General features: G+C 54.8%; 5 protein-coding genes across 7 annotated transcripts; 4 read left to right on the top strand and 1 right to left on the bottom strand.

Moving 5' to 3' along the window:
- Positions 1–1,077: 1,077 nt before the first annotated feature.
- Positions 1,078–1,401, top strand: LOC117004053 (feather beta keratin-like). Its single transcript, XM_033074543.1, has one exon. The coding sequence runs from the start codon at positions 1,093–1,095 to the stop codon at positions 1,399–1,401; it is 309 nt and encodes a 102-aa protein (XP_032930434.1). The 5' UTR covers positions 1,078–1,092.
- A 2,822-nt stretch (positions 1,402–4,223) lies between these two features.
- LOC117000454 (feather beta keratin-like) lies at positions 4,224–4,532 on the top strand. The gene has a single exon (XM_033068117.1). It carries the CDS (start codon positions 4,224–4,226, stop codon positions 4,530–4,532), a length of 309 nt encoding a protein of 102 aa, XP_032924008.1.
- A 4,110-nt stretch (positions 4,533–8,642) lies between these two features.
- Positions 8,643–13,584, top strand: GFUS (GDP-L-fucose synthase). Of its 3 annotated transcripts, none has more exons than XM_033081373.2 (11): positions 8,643–9,025; positions 9,868–10,017; positions 10,850–10,964; positions 11,170–11,298; positions 11,376–11,449; positions 11,620–11,753; positions 11,875–11,939; positions 12,101–12,167; positions 12,239–12,318; positions 12,448–12,547; positions 13,033–13,584. In XM_033081373.2, the coding sequence occupies exons 2-11, from the start codon at positions 9,878–9,880 to the stop codon at positions 13,086–13,088; spliced, it is 960 nt and encodes a 319-aa protein (XP_032937264.1). In that variant the 5' UTR covers positions 8,643–9,025; positions 9,868–9,877; the 3' UTR covers positions 13,089–13,584. The 3 variants fall into 3 exon arrangements, with proteins under 3 accessions (XP_032937264.1, XP_042635997.1, XP_042635996.1); XM_042780063.1 differs by lacking the exon at positions 8,643–9,025 and adding an exon at positions 9,062–9,086; XM_042780062.1 differs by lacking the exon at positions 8,643–9,025 and adding an exon at positions 9,107–9,131.
- A 74-nt stretch (positions 13,585–13,658) lies between these two features.
- Positions 13,659–16,899, bottom strand: LOC117007914. The gene is made up of 10 exons (XM_033081386.2): positions 16,182–16,899; positions 15,938–16,022; positions 15,742–15,849; positions 15,502–15,645; positions 15,254–15,424; positions 15,067–15,166; positions 14,563–14,624; positions 14,271–14,371; positions 13,945–14,015; positions 13,659–13,829 (listed from the first exon to the last, which is right to left on the bottom strand). The coding sequence occupies exons 2-10, from the start codon at positions 15,999–16,001 to the stop codon at positions 13,718–13,720; spliced, it is 933 nt and encodes a 310-aa protein (XP_032937277.1). The 5' UTR covers positions 16,002–16,022; positions 16,182–16,899; the 3' UTR covers positions 13,659–13,717.
- Positions 16,900–17,074: 175 nt separating this feature from the next.
- Positions 17,075–20,027, top strand: PYCR3 (pyrroline-5-carboxylate reductase 3). The gene is made up of 6 exons (XM_033064946.1): positions 17,075–17,192; positions 18,057–18,121; positions 18,354–18,533; positions 18,978–19,190; positions 19,338–19,430; positions 19,679–20,027. Exons 1-6 carry the CDS (start codon positions 17,111–17,113, stop codon positions 19,859–19,861), a joined length of 816 nt encoding a protein of 271 aa, XP_032920837.1. The 5' UTR covers positions 17,075–17,110; the 3' UTR covers positions 19,862–20,027.
- The last annotated feature ends 645 nt before the right edge of the window (positions 20,028–20,672 follow it).

Raw genomic sequence — 20,672 nt, 5'->3', positions numbered from 1 at the left:
GGTTTCCCTGACACACATCTTCCATGCCAATCCTCCCAAACACCAACTCTCACTTTAAAGCTGTCGCTACAGTCAGATGGACACAGCCTCAAGAGCAGGACAGGACACTGAAGAATTACAGCAAGGAAAATAATCCCCACTTCATGACCTGTAAGTTTATGTCAGACAAAAATGATATTATGACTTACATTCAGGTTCATCTAGAAAGCAACAAGGTAAACACTCTTTTTCTGGAAAATCAGCATCTGCAGTTCCATCAAATGCTCCTCTCATGTCTTCATCTCTTTATCCTTCACCAGCTATGGATGCAGTAACACAAGACCTTGGGGACTACAGGAGGCATTCCTAAATCAGAAGAATTGCTTTTCCATCTCCAGTGAGAAAGGCCTGCAATACAGACAGGTTTAGGTACTTCACAACATGATAGGAAGACACAAAATGTTATGGAAGGGGAACTCCTGTCACCCCCAAAAGAGCTGCAAAGCCAAACAATCCTGACCTGGCAGTGCTGGAATGAGGCCCCGCTTCACCACACACACACAAACCACAGCGCTGCCACAATGATGACATCCCACCTCTCCAAAGCTCTGGTCATGTCCACAGCCCTCCCAGAAAAATAACATCAACAGCAGTCTTTGGTCTCTAAAACTTGCATTCATAAGTTGCAGTCAAGGTCATGGCACGAAGAGCAGGACATGACACTGCAGAGTTGTGGGAAGTAACACACTCCCCACCTCAGGACTCACCAGGTCTGCAAAATGCCCCAGGGCCATGGGACAAAGTTGTCCCGCCTCTCCAGAACCAGCATAAAAGCCAGCCCAGAGCCTCTCTCCCTCACACACTTCTCCTCACTCCTTCTCCTCCTGATCCTGCTGACAAGGTGAGTCTCAATCCCCTGACCCTCCTACTCCTGCACCCCTGACCCCTCTTTTCCAGCACGGTCATCCCCAGCCTCAGCAGCCCTCACACCTCCCCACAGCCCCACAGCAGCCTCCATACTCCCTCACCCTCCTGCATCACCACCCCTCACACCCCCACAGCCCCTGCCCTGCCGCAACCTACTCTCTTCCAGGGACCCTCCACACCACACCCATGGCCTGCTACGACCTCTGCCGACCCTGCGGACCCACCCCGCTGGCCAACAGCTGCAACGAGCCCTGTGCCCTGCAATGCCAGAACTCCAGGGTCATTATTGACCCTTCCCCTGTGCTGGTCACCCTGCCAGGACCCATCATGACCTCCTTCCCCCAGAGCACCGCTGTTGGATCCACCTCCTCGGCTGCTGTTGGGAGTGAACTCAATGCCCAGGGACAGCCCATCTCTGGTGGATTTGGCTTTGGCCTTGGCTATGGGCTGGGAGGCCTGGGCTGCTACGGCAGAAGGGGCGGCTACATCTGCTAAGGACCCTCAGCACCACTCCTGACACCACCAGTGCAGTGCTCTGAATACAACTCCTGCAGGCAAAGCACCTTGGCTGATCGTTGCCCAACTTTCCTCCGACATCTGATTGCTTCAGCTTCTTTCTCGGAATTCTTTCACTTCAATAAATTTTTCGTGAAACACAACCTGAGTTGTTTTGCCTTCTTTGGAATTCCAACGATCACAAATCCTCACCCAGAGTAATGCCACTACTCAACCATTGTGTCGGATGCAAAAGGAGCAAAGAACATTTCTTAGCCAATATGCCCCCACTAGTAACAACCAGTGCTGACATTGGAAACAGAAAAGAGGTGGGACCGTACAGAAAATGACACAAGTCCATGACTTGATACACCAAATGCTTGGACATAATTCTGTCCTGGGTACTGCCTTGTCAAAGTCATTCTGTGCCAGCACACACTTGAAAAATTCCCTTTCCAGCAGTACCCTTGAGTCCTCCCAGCAAACAGAGGAACAAGAACTCATGCACATGGGAAGGAACTCTGGAGAGCGAGTGCTTCCCTCCCCTCTGCTCAAGCAGGACCAGCAGGAGCAGGATTTCCAGGACTATGGCCAGTTCAGTTTTGGACCTCCAAGAAGAGCGATCCTATCGTCTCTTACACTCTATCACCATCCTAACACACTCTGAACTACTTGCCTTCTTTGCCCCTGGAGTTCTGTCTCTTTTCACAAGTGCACTTGCCTCCATTGCTTTCATCTGTGCAATATTGTGAACAGCAGAGCTGCCACACACTCATGAGACCTCCTGCCCAGCTTTGTTTTCTCAGCTCTCTGTCTTTAGCCCTGTCTACTCATAGTCCCATCACTCTCAGTCACTCCTCCATAAAGATTCTTCAGCCCTTGCTCTATCTGGTGGTCCTCAACTGGTCTTTGTTTACAATCCCCTACTGGTTCTGGAGGCCAAAACTGCAGTGGAGTTCACACCACACCACATGGGATCCCACCAGTGCTCTAGAGAAGGGAAGTGTCACCTCTCATAATTTCATGGCAACAATTCTCAGGAACCTGTTTTGAACACTGGCGACATCCTTTGAAATAAAGTTGCAGTGCAACCCTGTGGTATCTTTGTCCTGCACCAGCCACTTTCCAGGCTATCAGGCTACAGCATGATCAGGGACCCAGTGCTATTCCTGCCTAAATGCAGGACTTCACATTTTCCACTCCTGAAATGCAGGAGGTTTCTTTAAAACTCAGCCTCCAGACCCCTCTATCTGGTAGAACTACCAAGTGGTGCCTCAGACACTCCACCATCTGCCAACTTGCTTAGGAGGCAATTCTCCTACTGCCCACGTGGAACAGAATTCAGGTGCTCACACCGTGCAGAGATGCAGATTTCAGACCAGCCTGACTGACCTGCCATAGCTAGGGACTCCACATCACACCCACAAACCCAAAACCATGAGTTCTACAGGTTGACTTCACTGGTGACACCAAACCTCTCCAAATCTTGGTCATTTCTTAATTCCCCATTGACATGCGCCATCAACATCAGCCTTTGGTCTCAAATACACATTAAAGGAGGAATGACTGTGATGGAAGGGGCAGCTCCTCATGCACGGCACAGCACCAAAGGCCAGACCAGCCTGACAGGGCAGTGATGGAATCAGGCCCCTCTGCAGATCATACCCACAAACTAAACCACACAAGAAACACAAAATGACCTCACTGATGACACCCATATTTATCCTAAGCTTTTGTTGTATATTCTGGTTTCCCTGACACACATCTTCCATGCCAATCCTCCCAAACACCAACTCTCACTTTAAGGCTGTCGCTACAGTCAGATGGACACGGCCTCAAGACCAGGACAGGACACTGAAGAATTACAGCAAGGAAAATAATCCCCACTTCATGACCTGTAAGTTTATGTCAGACAAAAATGATATTATGACTTACATTCAGGTTCATCTAGAAAGTAACAAGGTCAACACTCTTTTTCTGGAAAATCAGCATCTGCAGTTCCATCAAATGTTCCTCTCATGTCTTCATCTCTTTATCCTTCACCAGCTATGGATCCACAAACACAAGACCTTGGGGACTACAGGAAGCACTGCTAAATCACAGGTATTGCTTTTCCATCTCCAGTGAGAAAGGCCTGGAATACGGACAGGTTTAGGTATTTCGCAACATGATAGGAAGACAGAAATTGTTATGGAAGGGGAACTCCTGTCACCCCCAAAAGAGCTGCAAAGCCAAACAATCCAGACATGGCAGTGGTGGTACGAGGCCCCGCTTAACCACACACACACAAACCACAGCACTGACACAATGATGACATCCCCTCTCCAAAGCTCTGGTCATGTCTTCAGCCCTCCCAGAAAAACAACATCAACAGCAGCCTTTGGTCTCTAAAACTTGCATTCATAAGTTGCAGTGAAGGTCATGGCCTCAAGAGCAGGACATGACACTGCAGAGTTGTGGGAAGCAACACACTCCCCACCTCAGGACTCACCAGGCCTGCAAAATGCCCCAAGGTCATGGGACAAACCTGCCCCACCCCTCCAGAACCAGCATAAAAGGCAGACCAGAGCCTCCCTCTCTCACACACTTCTCCTCTCTCCTTCTCCTCCTGATCCTCCCGACAGCAAGGTGAGTTTGCTCCTGCACCCCTGGCTCCTCTCTTCCAGCACGCTCAGCCCCAACCTCAGCAGCCCTCACACCTCCCCACAGCCCCACAGCAGCCTCCACACTCCCTCACCCTCCTGCATCACCACCCCTCACACCCCCACAGCCCCTGCCCTGCCTCACTCCTCTCTCTTCCAGGGACCCTCCACACCACACCCATGGCCTGCTACGACCTCTGCCGTCCCTGCGGACCCACCCCGCTGGCCAACAGCTGCAACGAGCCCTGTGCCCTGCAATGCCAGAACTCCAGGGTCATTATTGACCCTTCCCCTGTGCTGGTCACCCTGCCAGGACCCATCATGACCTCCTTCCCCCAGAGCACCGTTGTGGGATCCACCTCCTCGGCTGCTGTTGGCAGTGAACTCAATGCCCAGGGACAGCCCATCTCTGGTGGATTTGGCTTTGGCCTTGGCTATGGGCTGGGAGGCCTGGGCTGCTATGGCAGAAGGGGCGGCTACATCTGCTAAGGACCCTCAGCACCACTCCTGACACCACCACTTTGGGATTCTGGCAACAGCTCCTGCAAGCAAAGCACCTTGGCTGATGCCTGCCCTACTTGAACCTCACATTGGATCCCTTCCACTTTCTGCTCCTGTGTGTTCTTTCTTTAACCTCAATAAAATTTTTCCATAGTAAATCCTCAGATGCCTCCTGCTCTTATATAGCAGATTTCTTGCAGCTACACCCAGCACAGACACTTTGCTCCCATCCTAAATAGCTGCAGTGTTTGTGACACCATCTTCAGTTTCAGAGGGGTGCCAGGACCTCTCCACAGAAGTTCCCATTTCCTTGTCCCCTCTTCCTGCAAGGCCCTGGGCTTGTCAGGGTTTCCAGGTCATCTCACCTGTCTCTGGGAGTTCCTCAACTGACCCAGGTGATGGTCATTGTTGCATTGTCCATCTGGCTGGATGGTCCCCATTCCAGCTCCCTGGGAATCTCCAGGCCTGGATCTCACCTTGTTATGAGGTCTTTAACTGCTCCCTGATGGAGATCCCCCTTTCCCTCCTCACTGTGTGGTCCCATTAAAGGGGCCCCCACATCAGTCTCCTCCCTCTTCAGGGTCCCTGGATCATCTGTGCTGCTGACCCCAAGCCACCAACCCTCTGCTCTGAGGTCACACAGCACATTCCCATTAAGATTTGACTCCCACCAAGTCACTGTGGATTCCTGAGGCACAGCATGGAGACCTGGGAACAAGATGCAGGAACAAGCCTGTGACCCTGCTGAGAAGATAGTGTCCCTTGTGCCACCTTCCTGCCTCTTTGCCTCCCAATTTCAACACACCAACACAGATCTTTGGGTCATAAACGTCTTTGGTCTCCCCAAATTGCTTCACATCACTGACGTTCATTTTTTCTTCTCCTTTGATGTGTTTTTTTTTTTTTTGCTGTACAAAGGCTCCCGGCAAACAGGTGAGCTCTGGGCTGGCACACGAGTTCAAAGTCTCCAGGGCTGTTGGCAGCACTAAAATATTCATCAAAAGCAAATTAAAATAACATCTCTGGAGCAGCTGGAGCCCAGAGAGCCAGAGAACTCCATGCACAGCTGGATTCGGTTGAAAGAGGAAGAGTTTGCTGAGGAACAAAGCCCTTCCCTCTAACCAAAACTAAACAGCCCTTGCATCTGAGCTGGGAAAGGAGAAGGGGAATAGGTTTGGAATTGTTTGCCCTTTTTAGTTCTTGATTTAGTGTAAATAGTGCATTTCCCCTGGTTGGCCTTGAGGCACGAACTTCAGCTCATCTTAAAGCAAAGCCTAATCCATAAAAAAGATTTAAGTAATCCGTGCTCTTATACTCATTCACCTTGGAGTTCATCCAGCTTGACATCAACACTTGGACTGAAACAAGAGAAGGATTTCGCCTTCCCAAGGTCCTGGGACATGCCCAAGCAGCCAGGCCCAGCGGGATGTCTGCCTCATCCCAAACCTGCGCCAGAGACGCTCTTTTCGGGCACAGTCAGCTCACGTGGGTTCCAGGCAACACTGGGAGGAGGCTCAGACCCACATCCACAGCTCCCTGTGCCCACATTCCTCTCTCCCATCCACTCTGGGAAATCCAGGTGCCTTGGGTAGCCCCCTGCCCAGTCCTCTGCACTCCATCCAAGGAGACCCCAAACAGGTGGGATGGGCTGGCATCTCTTCCAGCGTCTCTCCCAATGAGATTCCCACCCACCTAGCCAAGATCCCACTCCCAGAATAATCCCAAACCCCATCACAGAGCAGTGGCAGGTTCATCTCCCTCCTCCAGAGGACTGGACTCAACAAGACCAAATCCAAAATGATGGTGGAAAGGACATTCCCATGGGGGAAGCTGCTCCCAATCCCATGAACATGGTTTCTTGGCGTATCTGTGGCCATCACCCTCATCCCCATCCCAGTTTTCCCCCTCTGTGCTTTTGGACAACTCCCACAGCCGAAGGGCTGCACATTGTGGGGAGTAACCCTCAATCCCTGTAGAAACTGCCACAGAGTAACCCTCAATCCCTGTAGAAACTGCCACAGAGTAACCCTCAATCCCTGTAGAAACTGCCTCAGGCCATCCCATGGGACAAGGCCTGGAAAAGGGATCACTGCTGGTGTGCTGCTCCCTAAAAAAGAGCCGCAAAGCTGGAATTTTAGCAGGGAAGAGATGCTTAGAGCTGTCTCACCTGGGCTCCTGGAGCTTGTCTGCATCTGTAAAGCATCATCCTCAGACAGCTTCCACCTGGGAATTTCATACCCATCTGTCCCACTTTCCTACGAGGGATGGGGAGGGCAGAGCAGGGAGTGGGGCTGGACCCAAAACCGGACCTGTTCCAGAGAAATAGGTCACCCCACAAGGAAGCTGCGTTACAGAAACGACGCCTCACACGAAGCAGCGGTTCTCTGACAGGATCTGGCCGAGCCACCCAAGCTTTATCCTGCCGGCTGGAAGGTCCTGGGATGTCCTCTGGATCCTGTCATGCAGACGCCCTGCCCAGATGAGCTAATGGGTCTGTTCTGGGCTTTGATCCTCAAATCCCAAGGCCGTGTCAGATAACATCAGAAGCCTGGGTGATATTTCATTAACAAATGAGTTCGTCCCATGTGGTCGCCGCAACTTTATCCCTTTCCCCTGTGATCTTCCCTCATGTTCCAACATTTCTTTGGTAATTAGCCCCAGAATTAGCATATTTAAGCTCCAAAATTACTGCATTTAATGCAACACCGTGGTTATTCGAGTGCTGTCACAGCACTCTTGGCTGCACCACCTTGCAGCAATTCCTTGGCCGAAACATTAGGGTTTATCCCTAATTAGTCTCCCAAAACTCACAGCAGGCAGCAGAAAGATCTTATCCTCCCACCAGAACCTGGAAAATCTTCCTTGGCTTTCCCCCCCCATCCCTGGGAGTGTTCAAGGCCACATTAGAGCAACCTGGTCTAGTGGAAGGTGTCCCTGCCCACGGCAGGGAGTTGGAATGGGATGATTTTTATTTATGGGAATTATTTTATTCCAACTCAAATCCTTTTATTCCATAATTTTGCTGTGAAATGAGGTGGAAGCGTGGATGCAGCTGGATCTGACTCATCCCAACATCAACGTGAGGTTTTTTCTTGCCAAACCTCAGTGTCTCATGGAGGAGCAGGACAGACATGGAATTAGCTGACATGGAGAAGGAGCTTCAGTGTCTGTCCCTGGCTCCGTGGGTGAGATCAGCCAGGGAATCCTGTAAAACATCAGGTGGGAACAACACCAAGACTCCTGGGTGGATTTGGGAGCTAGGAAAGGCCTGGAAGGGCTGGGCACATGCTGGGATTCAGCCAGCTGGGAGAGGGGATGGGCACTTCCAGGGGACACAGGCACAAGGTGACATCTTTTAATACCCAAATTACCCCCCCTCAACTCCCAGCAAGGATTCAGCCTTCCCTGAACTTTCCCAAAGGAAAAGGGCACATTTCCAGGTCTCACCCAGGAGAAAAGGAATGAAAATCTGATATTCTATTGCTCCTCGCCACTGGGGCTATCCAGGGCTTTGGCAGGAGGAATGTGGGAATTCCTGGCTGGGTCGCCCTTATTTCCACTTTCAAAATTTTAATTTAGAGCAAAGCCTTGCTTTTGCCTCGCAAAAATCCCGAAGGAAAAGCCAGTTGGAAGTGGGGGTGGAGGGGGTGCCCACCTCACCCTCTGCTCATTTTTAATTTTGGCTTAAGTGCATTAAAAGTGATTAAAACGTTTTCACATCGAAATTCTTTTTGATGAGCCCCTGGGGTGGGGTGGGGGAAGGAGGGGGGACCTGGGAACCCCCTTCCGCTGCACCCGCTTCCTTCCCTGCACCCCTTCCCATGAACCCCCTTAAAACCGCTGCACCTCCTTCCCCTTTCCTTTCCCCTGCACACCCTTCCCTGTACTTGCACCCCCTTCCCATCCATCCTTCCCTATCCCTGCATCTCCATTCCCTTCACCCCCCCTTTCCTTCTCCCCTTCCTTCTCCCTGCACCTCCTTCCCTCCTCCTGCACCTCATTTCCCCACCTGCATCCCCTTCTCCTCCCCCGCGCTTCCTTCATTGCACTCCCTTCCCAAAATCCCCATTCCCGGTGCTCGCTCCTTTCCCCTTCTCCCGGCAAGGACTACATTTCCCGACGAGCCAAGCGGCAGCGCCCGGTGACGGGGGCGGAAGAAGCCGAGCGGAGCCGAACCCTTACCGGGGCAACACGAACCGAGTCGAGCGAAGCCGAACTCAGCCGAGCCGCCGACGAGCTGATCCGAGTGACCCCGAATCTAGCCGAGACCCACTAAACGAACCTAACCGAGCCCCTACGAAACACCGCCGAGCAGACCCGAGCACTGCCGAATCCAGCCGAGCCCCCAGCGAGCCGAGCCGGCTATAGCCGAACACAGCCGAGCCCCCACCGACCCAACCCGAACCCTCACCGAGCTGAGAGCAGCCGAAATCAACCGAGGGGATCCGACTGCAGCCGAGTGGTTCCGAATCCAGCCGAAGGTGAGACGCGCCCCTCTCCCCATTAAGGGAGATTTGGGGGGACAGGACCCTCCCCAGGCCGGTGGGGAGGAGAAGCGGGGGGTCCCCAAAGTGGGGGGACAGGAGGGTGGGGACGGCAGGGGTGCGGGGGGCGGGAGGGTGTGGGTTGGGAACAGGGACGCGCTGCGGGACGGGAGGGGGTGCGGGGAGATGGGGGTGCAGGAGTGGGATTTGGGGTGCAGGAATGGGATTTGGGGTGCAGAGGATGGGGGGAGGTTAGGATTGGGTTCAGAGCTGGGATTTGGGGTGCAGGAATGGGATTTGGGGTGCAGGGGAGGCGTGGGATGCAATCCTGGGTGCAGAAATGGGGTTTGGGGTGCAGGGGAGGTTTAAGTTGCGAACACAAGACTTGGGGTGCAGGGGGAGATCTGGGGTGCGGAGAGAAATTTGGGGTACAGAAGGGGATCTGGTGTGCAGGGGGAGATTTGGGGTGCAGACACAAGACTCGGGGTTCAGGAGTAGATCTGGGAAGCAGCCCTGAGGTGCAGGGGTGTGGGAGGCGATTTGGGGGTGCAGAAGGAAATTTGGGGCACACACCTGGGGGAGCAGGTGCCCCTCCCTTTCCAGAGCCCAGGCAGTGCCACGTGGCAGGTCTGGCCCTAGCCCAGGTGGCCTCCAGCTGAGTTGTTCCAGCCCTGTCACAACCAAACACACCCCTTTTTCCACTTCCCTTTTTGCCAGAAATGCTGAAATTTCCCCCCCAGAAAACCCAATCCCACCTGCCTGGGATGTGCATGATGCTCGTGGGCAGGGTGGTCCATCCTGAGGTGGTCCCAGCTTGTCCCCCCTGCTCCTCCCTGCAGGATTTTGGCCATGACGGAGGTGACCAAGCGCATCCTGGTGACAGGTGGCACCGGCTTGGTGGGCAGAGCCATCGAGAAGGTGGTGGCCGATGGAGAGGGGCAGCCGGACGAGGAGTGGATCTTCGTGTCCTCCCGAGACGCCGACTTGACGTGAGTTGGGTTTTTTCCCTGGAAACCTCAGAATTTGCTCTGTCAACCCCAACAAATTTCCCCATCCCAGGATTTGGTTTTTCCTCTGAATCTCTCCAGTCTGCTCTGGTTGAACCCAAAATTTCCCATCTCAAGATTGTGTTTTTCCTTGGAAATGCCTCAGTTTGCTCTGTCGACCCCACCAAATCCCAAATTTTCACTTTTTAGTGTTTGATTTTTCCTTGGAAACAACCCAATTTGGTCTGTTGGCCCTGACAAACCCCAAAATTTCCCATCCCAGGATCTGGTTTTTCCTCGTAAAGGCCCAAGTCTAGTCTGTTGACCTCACTGAACCCCAAATTTTCCCATCCTGGGATTGGGTTTTTCCATGGAATCACCCCAATCTGCTCTGGTGACCCCAAAATTTCCTATCTCTGGCTTTGAGTTATTCCTCAGAAATACCCCAGTCTGCTCTGTTGACCACTGAATCCCAAATTTTCCCATCCCAGGATTGGGTTTTTCCTCAGAAACACCCTAGTGTGCTCTGTTGACCACTGAATCCCAGATTTTCCCGTTCCAGGATTTGATTTTTCATTGAAATCTACTCAATCTGATCTGTTGACCCTGACAAACACCAAAATTTCCCATCACAGGATTGGGATTTTCCTTGGAAAGACCCCAGTCTGCTCTGTTGACCCCAGTGAATCACAGATTTTCCCATCCCAAGATTGGGTTTTTCCTTAGAAACTCCCCAGTCTGCCCCAACATTTCCTCTCCTAGGGTTGGGTTTTTCCTTGGAAACACCTCAATTTGCTCTGCTGACCCCTCTGAATCCCAGAATTTCCCATTCCAGGAGCAGCTCCGAGACCAAAGCCCTGTTTGAGAGGCACAAGCCCACCCACGTCATCCACCTGGCTGCCATGGTCGGGGGCCTCTTCAAAAACATCCGCTCCAACCTGGATTTTTGGGTGAGCACCCCCGGAATTGGCACTGTCGGGATCCCTGTGGGTGCTGCGCTCCCTGAATTGGGATATGGGCACACAGGGGTGTGGCTTGCTCTGCTCCCAGAGCCAAATCAGAGCTCCAGTGGTTTTTGGAGTTATTGATGAGTTGTTGGTGATGGAATCTGGGGACTCCCAACCCCACAATCCTGATAAATATCCCCTTTCCCAGAGGACAAACATCCACATCAACGACAACGTCCTGCACTCAGCCCATGAGTCAGGGGTGCAGAAGGTGGTCTCCTGCCTCTCCACCTGCATCTTCCCAGACAAGACCACCTATCCCATCGATGAGACCATGGTGAGAATCCCCATTCCTGCACAAAATCCCGGGAAAAGTCCCTGCCCTACTTAACTTACCCGCTCTGATATTCCCAGATCCACAACGGGCCACCTCACAGCTCCAACTTTGGCTACTCCTATGCCAAGAGGATGATTGATGTCCAGAATAGGTGAACTGGGGACATGGGAGCACTCACTGGTTTTCAAGGGGAATCCAGTGGGATTTCCAGGTGGAAGCTGGGGAGATACCTGGGCTCAGCAGGTGAAAGTGCTGCTGGCCAGGGTTTTTTGGGGGCACATCAGTGCTGGAGGCGCTGATCCCTTCCCTGCTCTCATCCAGGGGTTATTCCGAGCAGCACGGCCGACGTTTCACCGCCGTCATTCCCACCAACGTCTTTGGGCCACACGACAACTTCAACATCGAGGATGGCCACGTCCTGCCAGGGCTCATCCACAAGGTCTACCTGGCCAAACGTGAGGGTGGCAGGACTTCCAGGGATTTTTTTGGGGGAGAAATGAGGGTTCTTTCTTTCCCACCTGCGCTGTGGGAGTGGGTGAAGGTGGCTCTGGTGGTCATGGCTCCTTCCTCCTGCAGAGTCCGGCTCTGCTCTGACCGTCTGGGGAACGGGCAAGCCCAGGAGACAGTTCATCTATTCCCTGGTAGGTGTGGCCTTGGGAAGCAGGGAATAGGGCTGGAGGACCCATTGGCAGGACCCCAGAGGGGTCTGAATCCCCCTGACTCGTCCTGGGCCATCCCCAGGGTTGTGACCCTTTGGAATGGGAGCACTGGGGGACATCAGTGAGTTGTCTACTCTTCACAGGACCTGGCCCGGCTTTTCCTTTGGGTCCTGCGGGAATATGATGAGGTGGAACCAATCATTTTGTCAGGTAAGTCCTGGCTGCCCCCCAGAAGTCCCCTCTCCATGAGGAAACAGCCATGATCCTTCCCTTCTCCACAGTGGGAGAAGAAGATGAAGTCTCCATCCAGGAGGCAGCAGAGGCCATCGCCGAGGCCATGGAATTCAGGGGAGAGCTCGTTGTATCCTTCACAAAAGGCAAACCCCTCTTCCCACCGGCTCCCCTGGGAGATTGCATGATCCAGAGAATCCTTCCCACCAAAGGAGCAAAAGCAATACCTGTTTTTCCTCCTTAATCCTTCCCATCCCAGTTTGACACCACCAAGTCCGATGGGCAGTTCAAGAAGACAGCCAGCAATGCCAAGCTCCGGCGGTACCTGCCCGGATTCCAGTTCACACCTTTCAGGAAAGGTGAGATGGGAGAGTCTCCAGGAGACACCAGGGGTTCTAACCTGTACCATCAGCCTTGGTGGCATCAAGGGGGTTCATCCTTTCTGGATGAGGAATGAGGGTGGTGAAACACTGGCATGGGTTGCCCAGGGAGGTGGTGGTTTCTGCATCCCTGGAAATACTCAAGGTCAGGTTGGATGGGGCATGGAGTAACCTGGTCTCTTGGGAGGTATCTCCTTGCATGGTGCTTGGATAAGAAGACCTAAAAAAGTTCCTTCCAACTCAACCTATCCCATGATTCTGTGACCAAAATCTATTCCAAATCCCCCAAACCCATCCCATGATTATGTGACCAAAATCCATTCCCAATCCTCCAAACCCATCCTGTGATTCTGTCACCAAAATCTATTTCCAATCCCCTAACCCATCCTGTGATTCTATGACCAAAATCCATTCCCAAAATCCATTCTCAACCCCCTAACCCATCCCATCTTCTCCCTCCCCAGCTGTGAAGGAAACCTGTGCCTGGTTCAACGCCAACTATGCCAACGCCAGGAAGTGACAGCACCAGGACCGGCATCACCCGGCACTGGGATCATCCTCTTCAACTCAGGGTTGTCCTTTGCTGGGGCAGAGGACGGGGCTGGGGGGGTGACAGTGACATTTCCAAAGCTAAAACAGGAGCCTGGGGAGCAGCTCCCACATTCCTGCCCCACTGCTGGGAGCGGCGCAGGACGCCCAGGGCAGGGGGGAGGAAGGTTGGGGCATCCCAAAAATCCTAAATCGAGTGGTAGGAGCCAACTAGAGCCATCACCATGGCTGTGTCCTAGAGGGTGGTGGCTCTGAGCTGTTAATGAGCTACACTAATTACCTGCAATTAGATGTAATACAGGGAAGGCAATCAGGATTCTAGGGCATGGAAATGGCAGCAGGGAATTTGCTGCTGCTCTTGGCACATGGGGATGATCCCACAGCTCCCCCCCCATCTCAGGATAGGAATGAGAAAGACTCCAGCTGTAAATGTGGCATTTATTAAAATATATGCAAATAGCATAAAACTGGTGGGATAATCTGCACTGTACCCGCATCCAGTGGCATCCTTAGGGTCCATGTTCTCCACCAGGATCTGGAATAACCATGAAAAGGGTTAAAACCCCTCAGGAAGAGGGTAGAGGGTCAAAAATGGGGGAATTAATCCATGGCCAAACTACTGCTGGTGGTGTGGATGTGGCAGAATTCCTGCCCGGGAATGGCTTTCTTCCGGCACCGCTGCCCAGCTCTGGTGAGACTCTGGCACAGGGACCTGCAGAGGAGACAGAGACACCCATCAGCACCCCAGGAAGCCACCAGCAGCGGGGTGTCCCTCTGAGGTGACACCAAGCCATGGAGAAGGGACATTCTGGGTGGTTGGTGCTCACATGTTGGCCCTTGGGCTGCAGGGTTTGGGTTCCCACAGCTTCCCAGCATCCATAACTGGCTCTGGTGTCACCTGGTTTGGGAAAAAGGGGGTTCCTGCAGGTGTCCCTTGTCCTCTGGGATGCCTTGGCTATCCTTCAGGACACCTTCTTTCACCCCAAATTCCTCCCTGTCCATCTCCCAATGGGTTGTCCCACATCCAGAGGTGCCACCATGGTGAGGACACCCCAACCTTGGAGGAACTGACCCTCAGGGAGACCCAGCTGGTCCCCAAGAGCAGGTTTTGGGGGACAACACCAACATGGGGACATCCTACCCAGTACCTTACCCCACACGAGCTCAGTGTTGTCTTCTGGCCACTGGGGTCGGGTGACACATGCCCAGGAATGTTCCTGGCCACCTCCTGGGGCTGCTCCAGGTATGAGGGCTCTGCAAGAACATGGAGATACCCTCCCAGTGCTCCTGTCCTCACGTGGAGGATGGGGACACTCCAGGGTGGCAGCACATCCCTGTCAGAGCTTGGGGACATTCTGGGATAACAGTACAAGATGGGGACATGCCAGGGCTTTGGATCCATGTCCTACAGCCACCACACCTCCCACCTTGTAGGCACCTCTCACCTTGCAGGCAGCTCATCTCCATCTTGTCCAGCTCCTCTTGCAGCAGGTCCATGTTGGATTCCCTGAGTGGGAAGAAGGAAAATTGGAATCCTGTCACCTTGGTGACTTTTGTGCCACCACCACAATAGAGACATGCACCTCTCTAGCCTCTCCACACCCTTCTCTGAAGTCAGGGAGTTGGGATGAGATGCCCAAAAACCATAGGAAAGCCATCAGGATGTGTCCTGTCATTTCCTGGATACCTCTGCCAGATGGCTCCAGGATGGAATGTCCAGGATGATGCACCAAGGATGGGATATCCAGGATGGAACATCTGAGCAGAAATGGCACAAGGAGTTGGGATGAAGTGTTCCAAAAGCCATAGGGAAGCCACCAAGATGTGTCCTATCCCTTCCTGAGAACTTCTGCCAGATAGCTCCAGGGTGGAAAATCCAGGGTGGGACACCAAGGATTGGACCCAGCAGCTCCCAAGGGTTCCATGCCATCTCCTCAACCATCTCCTACCTCTCTGGAGTGGAGGTGAGCCGGTACCGGGGCTCTTCCCGGGGAACCACTGGCCGGATCCTTCTGGCACCACAGCAGGTGGATGCCACCAGCCAATGCCCTGTGGGAAAACAAGAGGGTGGGAGAGGACAGAGCCCCCACACAGGGTGGTGTGTCCCCAACCTAGTGTCCCCACACTCATCCCCACCTGCCACAGCAAGGACCAGGAGAGTGGAGATTGCTGGGATGCCGAGGATGCTGGAAGCAAGGAAGAGGAGGAGAAGGATGGCCCGGAATGATGCTGGCACCAGTAGGAGAACCAGGAGCATGAAGTATAAGCTGTGTGGGACGCTGGAGGAGGTGGCACTTTGGTTCTGACCTGTGGGATGGGGAAGAAGAGCCTGGTGTTGGCACCCAGCAGCTCCCATTGATCCTCCAGCACCCATTCCTGCTCACCATCCAGGTCTGGGATGGCTTTGAGGTGCTCCAGGTGCTTTTCCAGTCGGCTTTGTGCATCTTCCAAAGCCATCAGCATCAGCTCCAGGCTCTGGTTGACCCTCTGCAGCTTCTCCATCACCCCCTGAAGGAGCAGGATGCTCTCTGCAAATGGAAAAGATGGATACAGCAGCAGGATGAGCCAGGGAAGATGCACCCCGATGTGAAAAAAGCTGGAAATGGGATTTGCTGTGTTCCCACCTGGGTGGGGATGAACATCCTGAGTTCTTTCCTGCTCCCAATGGAGGTTGAGTGGGACAATCTGGTGTCCTCCTCGGAGATCTGCAGCTCCACGGCTGCTCAGGTTCCCTGCGGGGAGGGAAGAGAGGTTGGATCAGTCCCAAATTGATCCAACTGGGACACAGGAATGCTGCAGGATCCCAGCCCTGGCTCTTACCCATCTGGTGGGTGATGTCCTGCACAAGCTGTACCACGGGGTGCTCATCCAGTGCTGACCTCATCCAGGTCTCCCAGAGCTCCTCCTGAGGTGAACATTTAGGGGGTTATGATGGGGGAATGCTGTTTCTCCCCATGGACACCCCAAAATGAGCCCTTGGCACACCTGGGTGCCCCCAGCACAGGACAGGAGGACAGAGAAGGCGGTTTTGGGATGTAAAACATGGAAGAAGGTGTGAACTCACCTCAGAATTTGGCCTTCACCCCCAAAAACCATTCCTACACCAAGCAAAGAGGCTGCCCAGGACGGGAGATCCCAGAATCCAAATTTCCCAGCTGGGGAGAGTCCCACAGCCACCGGACAGTGACAGAAGTCCAGATGTGATATCTCCCCGGATGTGGCTTCATCCCAGAACTGGCTGTCACCCGTGGCTGTCTTGAGGGAGATTTGTGGGGGGAATCCCAGCTCTGGGGGGTCCCCACCTTCTCTGAGGGTGCAGCAAGGCCCAGCCACCCCAAAAACGTGGCACTGGCACAGAGGAGCAGCGCAGCCCAGGAGCTCTGGAGCAGCATGATGAGAATGGAGGGAGTCCTGTGGGGAAAAGAGGATGAGGAGAAGCCCCCCACACTCATGGACAAATTACAGGACCACCCTCCCCAAATTTTGGGGACCCACCCCCACTAAGGGAACCTCCTATAGGTTCCAGGGATGCCGGTGGGTGAGGGTACTGGGGGAAAAAGAGGGTGAGGAGCACTCCAGAGTGGGAAGCAGCTTCCACATCCACGGACAAATTAGGAGATACCCCCTCGGAAAATATTCCCCATGAACCCGCGGATACCAGCGGGTGGGGAGAGCAGAGTGGGGAGCACCTCTGGGGACTTCCCCCACGCCAAATTTAATCCCACCCCCGCCGTGGCCCCAGAGGTGCCGGGGCTCCGCTGAGCACTGCGGGGAAGGTTTGGAAAGGGTTTGGGAACAGTCGGGAACTCCCTCCAGGATCCCCGCGCGTGCACCTGCAGGAACCACGTGGCGCCGCGCCTGCGCAATTCCCCCTCCTTTCCCCTTTTACCCCGCCCCTTAAAGGCGGTGCCACCAATAGGAGAGCGGGGGTGTGGCTGAGCGTGGCCAATCAGCGCTGGGGGTGTGGCTCTGGGGGCGTGGCCTCGCGTAGCAATGGAGGTGCCCGAGCTCTGGGTCGGGTTCGTGGGCGCCGGGCGCATGGCCGGGGGGCTCGTTCGGGGGCTGCTGCAGGCAGGTACGGGATGGGGGCGACCGGAGGGCCAGTGACACACGGGCAGGGGAGGGGACAGTCCTGGTCTGGCGCCTTTCTGGCGTTTCTGTGGCGCGGGGAAGCGTGGGGGGACATGGGGACTGCGCTGTCTGGATGCTCTCTGCGCTCCCTTCCCTCTTGTCCAGTGGAGGGACATGGGGACAGTCACGTCTTGACCCCTTCCCAAAATCCCAGCCTCCCCTGGGTCCCTGTCCTCCAGAGCAGGGACATGGGGACAACCCTGACCTGGCCCATTCCCAAGGTCTCAGCCCTTCCCCGGGTCCCTGTGTTCCATTGGAGGGCCACGGGGACAGCCCTGCCTTGGCCTATTCCCAAAATCCCAGCCCTTCCCTGGGTTCTTCTCCTGCGCTGGAGGGACATGGGGACAGCCGTGTCCTATCCCAGTCCCCCAGGGTCCCTGTTCCCCAGATCAGTGTGGGGACATGGGGACAGCCCTTTTCTGCACTCCTCCCCAAGGTTCCTGCTCTCCCCAGGGTCCCTGCCCTCTATGAGGTCCCTGTCCCCCAGATCAGTGTGGGGACATTGGGACAGTCCTGTCCTGCCTCTCTCCCTGACATCCCTGTCCCACAGATAGTGAGGGCATGGCCCTTTCCCTGCTCCTTGTGTGTCCCAGATTGTCCCTGCCTGGTGAGGGGCCACCTCCACTGTCACTACACCCTGACACAAGTGGGTGCCTGTGCCAGCCACACAGGCGGGATCCATCCCCAGCCCCCTTTGCTCCATGTGCCCCTGTGGGATTCTGCTGGGATTGGAGGAATCACATCCCAGTGGACATCGGGATGTCTGGGGCCACCCTGACCTCTCATCCCATTCCCTGTGTCCCCCAAGGGAAGGTTCCAGCCAGCAACATCCTGGCCAGCGCTCCCTCGGACAAAAACCTGGGTGCTTGGAGGGTGAGTGGGGCCATGGGGGTGGGAGATGTTGGGGTGTCCCTCATTGTGGGCTCAGAGCACCTTTTCCCCCCACACTGGGTGAGATCCAGGCAGATCTGGGTGGCTTTGTGACCAGAGCAGGTCCCCAGGCCATGTCCCTGCCTCTGGACATGCTGTTACCATGGAGATGCTGGTTTTGGGATGCTGTTTTTGGGAGTGCTGGGCTGTGATCCCTCTCCTTGTCCCTGGGCAGGAATTAGGCTGCCGGACCACGCATTGCAACCTGGAGGTGGTGCACAGGAGCACCCTGGTCTTCCTGGCCACCAAACCCCACATCCTGCCGGGTGTCCTGGAGGAGATCCGTCCTGCTGTGGGGTCCCACCACATCGTCGTGTCACTGGTGGCTGGCGTCACCATCCAGACACTGCAGCGGGTGAGACTCCTCCTTCTCCTTTTCCTTCTCCTTCTTTTCTCCTTCTCTCCTGATCCTCCTTCTCTCTTGCTCTCCTTCTCCTTCTCCTCCTCTTCCACCTCATTCTCACCTCCTTTTTCCTTGTCCTCATCCTTGTCCTCCTTCTCCTTTTCCCATCTCCTTTTCCCCTCTCCCCTTCTCCTTTTTCTTTTCCTTTTTCACCTCTCATTCTTCTCTTTCTCTTTTCCTCCTCCTCTCCTTCCCTCCTCTTCCTCCTCCATTTGCATCCAAGCCCATGCAGGACACACCACCGTGGCCTTGTCCTCACCTGGCTGCACCTCCAACTCCCTCCCTGTGCTCCTTGCTTCTCCACCAGCCTGATAGGTGACGCCCACTGGTGTCTCCAGTCACCCTTGGGTACTTCCCGGGGCTGGCACCCCTTCTCCCATCCCCGTCTTTTCCCAGCTCCTCCCACCCTGGACCAAAGTGCTGCGGATCATGCCCAACCTGCCCTGCGTGGTGCAGGCAGGGGCCATGGTCTTCTCCCGGGGCAACAACGCGGGTGACGAAGAAGCCACGCTCCTCAAGAGCCTCCTGTCCTCCTGTGGCCTCTGCGAGGAGGTCCCCGAATCCTACATCGACATCCACACCGGGCTCAGCGGCAGCGGCGTGGCCTATGTAAGCCAGCGGGACAGGGGACGCTGTCCTGGGGATTGGGGTGCCCTCCTGGCTCCAGGCTCACCCTGGGTGCTCCCCTCCGCTGTCCTGGGGATTGGGGTGCCCTCCTGGCTCCAGGCTCACCCCTGGGTGCTCCCCTCCTCCCAGGTGTACCTGTTTGCCGAGGCGCTGGCCGAGGGCGCGGTGAAGATGGGAATGCCGGGCGCCTTGGCCAGCAGGATCGCGGCGCAGACGCTGCTGGTGAGTCCTTGGCAAACACCAGCATTGCTCCACTTCCCTCCTGCCCCTGGGCTCCACAACATCCATTGGGATGAGGTGCTGGATGCTGCTCTGCCTCAGTTTCTTCTCTTGGAAGCAAAAACGAGGTCTAAGAAGGGTGAAGTGCATGGCGGTGGGACATTCCCTCACCATGGGGGTGTAGGGATGGTGATGCCATCCAACCATGGAATTTGAGAAGTCCCAAATCTCACCTTCTTGGTGTCCTGTAGGGTGCAGCCAAGATGCTGCTGGAGACGGGGGAGCACCCGGCAAAGCTGAGGGGGGACGTCTGCACGCCCGGGGGCACCACGATCTACGCCCTGCACCAGCTGGAGAAGGGAGCGCTCCGGGCCACCGTCATGAATGCCGTGGAGGCGGCCACCAACCGGGCGTGTGACATGGCCAAGGACTAGTGGACAAGCCCCTTCTGGGACAGGAGGGGTGATGGGGACCAAAGGGAGCTCCTCTGAGGAGTACAGGGGTCCTGACATCTTCAGGAGAACCTGGATGGGGGTGGGAGGTGGTGGGGACATGTGTTACCTCTGCAGGGCTGGAACGAAATAAACGTGGCCAGAGCAATGGGGGTGTGGCTTTTTGTGGTCCCTGGGGAGCTGTAGAAGCCACCATGGGAAGGTGACATCCGTGGTGCCACGCTGGCTCCATGCTCAACTGGGAATGGTGCTGGCACCAAGGATGAAGCTGGTGTGGGATGTGCAGAGAGACTTTTGGGCATGGGGTGATCCCAATTTAATCCTGCTGGGGCTGGGAGAATGGCTGCATCCCTATGGTCAGAGCCACATTCGTGTACTATGGACAAGAGCTAAAACAGCCAAAAAACTCCTGGCACCAGGGAACAGGATAGAAGTCCTGATCTGCTCCCAGCTCTGGGAATATTGAGGGGGTAGAAACTGAAACTTGCCCATCCAGAGAGGATCCCAGCCTTTTCCATGTCCTAAGTAAGCTCCATTTGCCTCACAGCAACAGCACGGGTGAAATTAGTGAAAGTTTGGGAACTACTTTGAGGATGAAAAGGTTTTTTCTGGGCAAAACATCGCTGGTAGGAATATCTGGATGCTGAGCCCTGACTTTGGATAAGAGCCTGGAGTGCCAGGACAAGGGGAAATGACTTCCCACTGCCAGAGGACAGGGGTTAGATGGGATATTGGGAAGGAATTCCTCCCTGGGAGGGTGATGAGGAACTGGAATGGAATTCCCAGAGAAGCT

This window comes from Catharus ustulatus, chromosome 1 (assembly GCF_009819885.2).
Source record: "Catharus ustulatus isolate bCatUst1 chromosome 1, bCatUst1.pri.v2, whole genome shotgun sequence".
NCBI lineage: Eukaryota > Metazoa > Chordata > Aves > Passeriformes > Turdidae > Catharus > Catharus ustulatus.
Note: the sequence above shows the minus strand (reverse complement) of the source record. Positions and strands in the feature narration are given on the sequence as shown.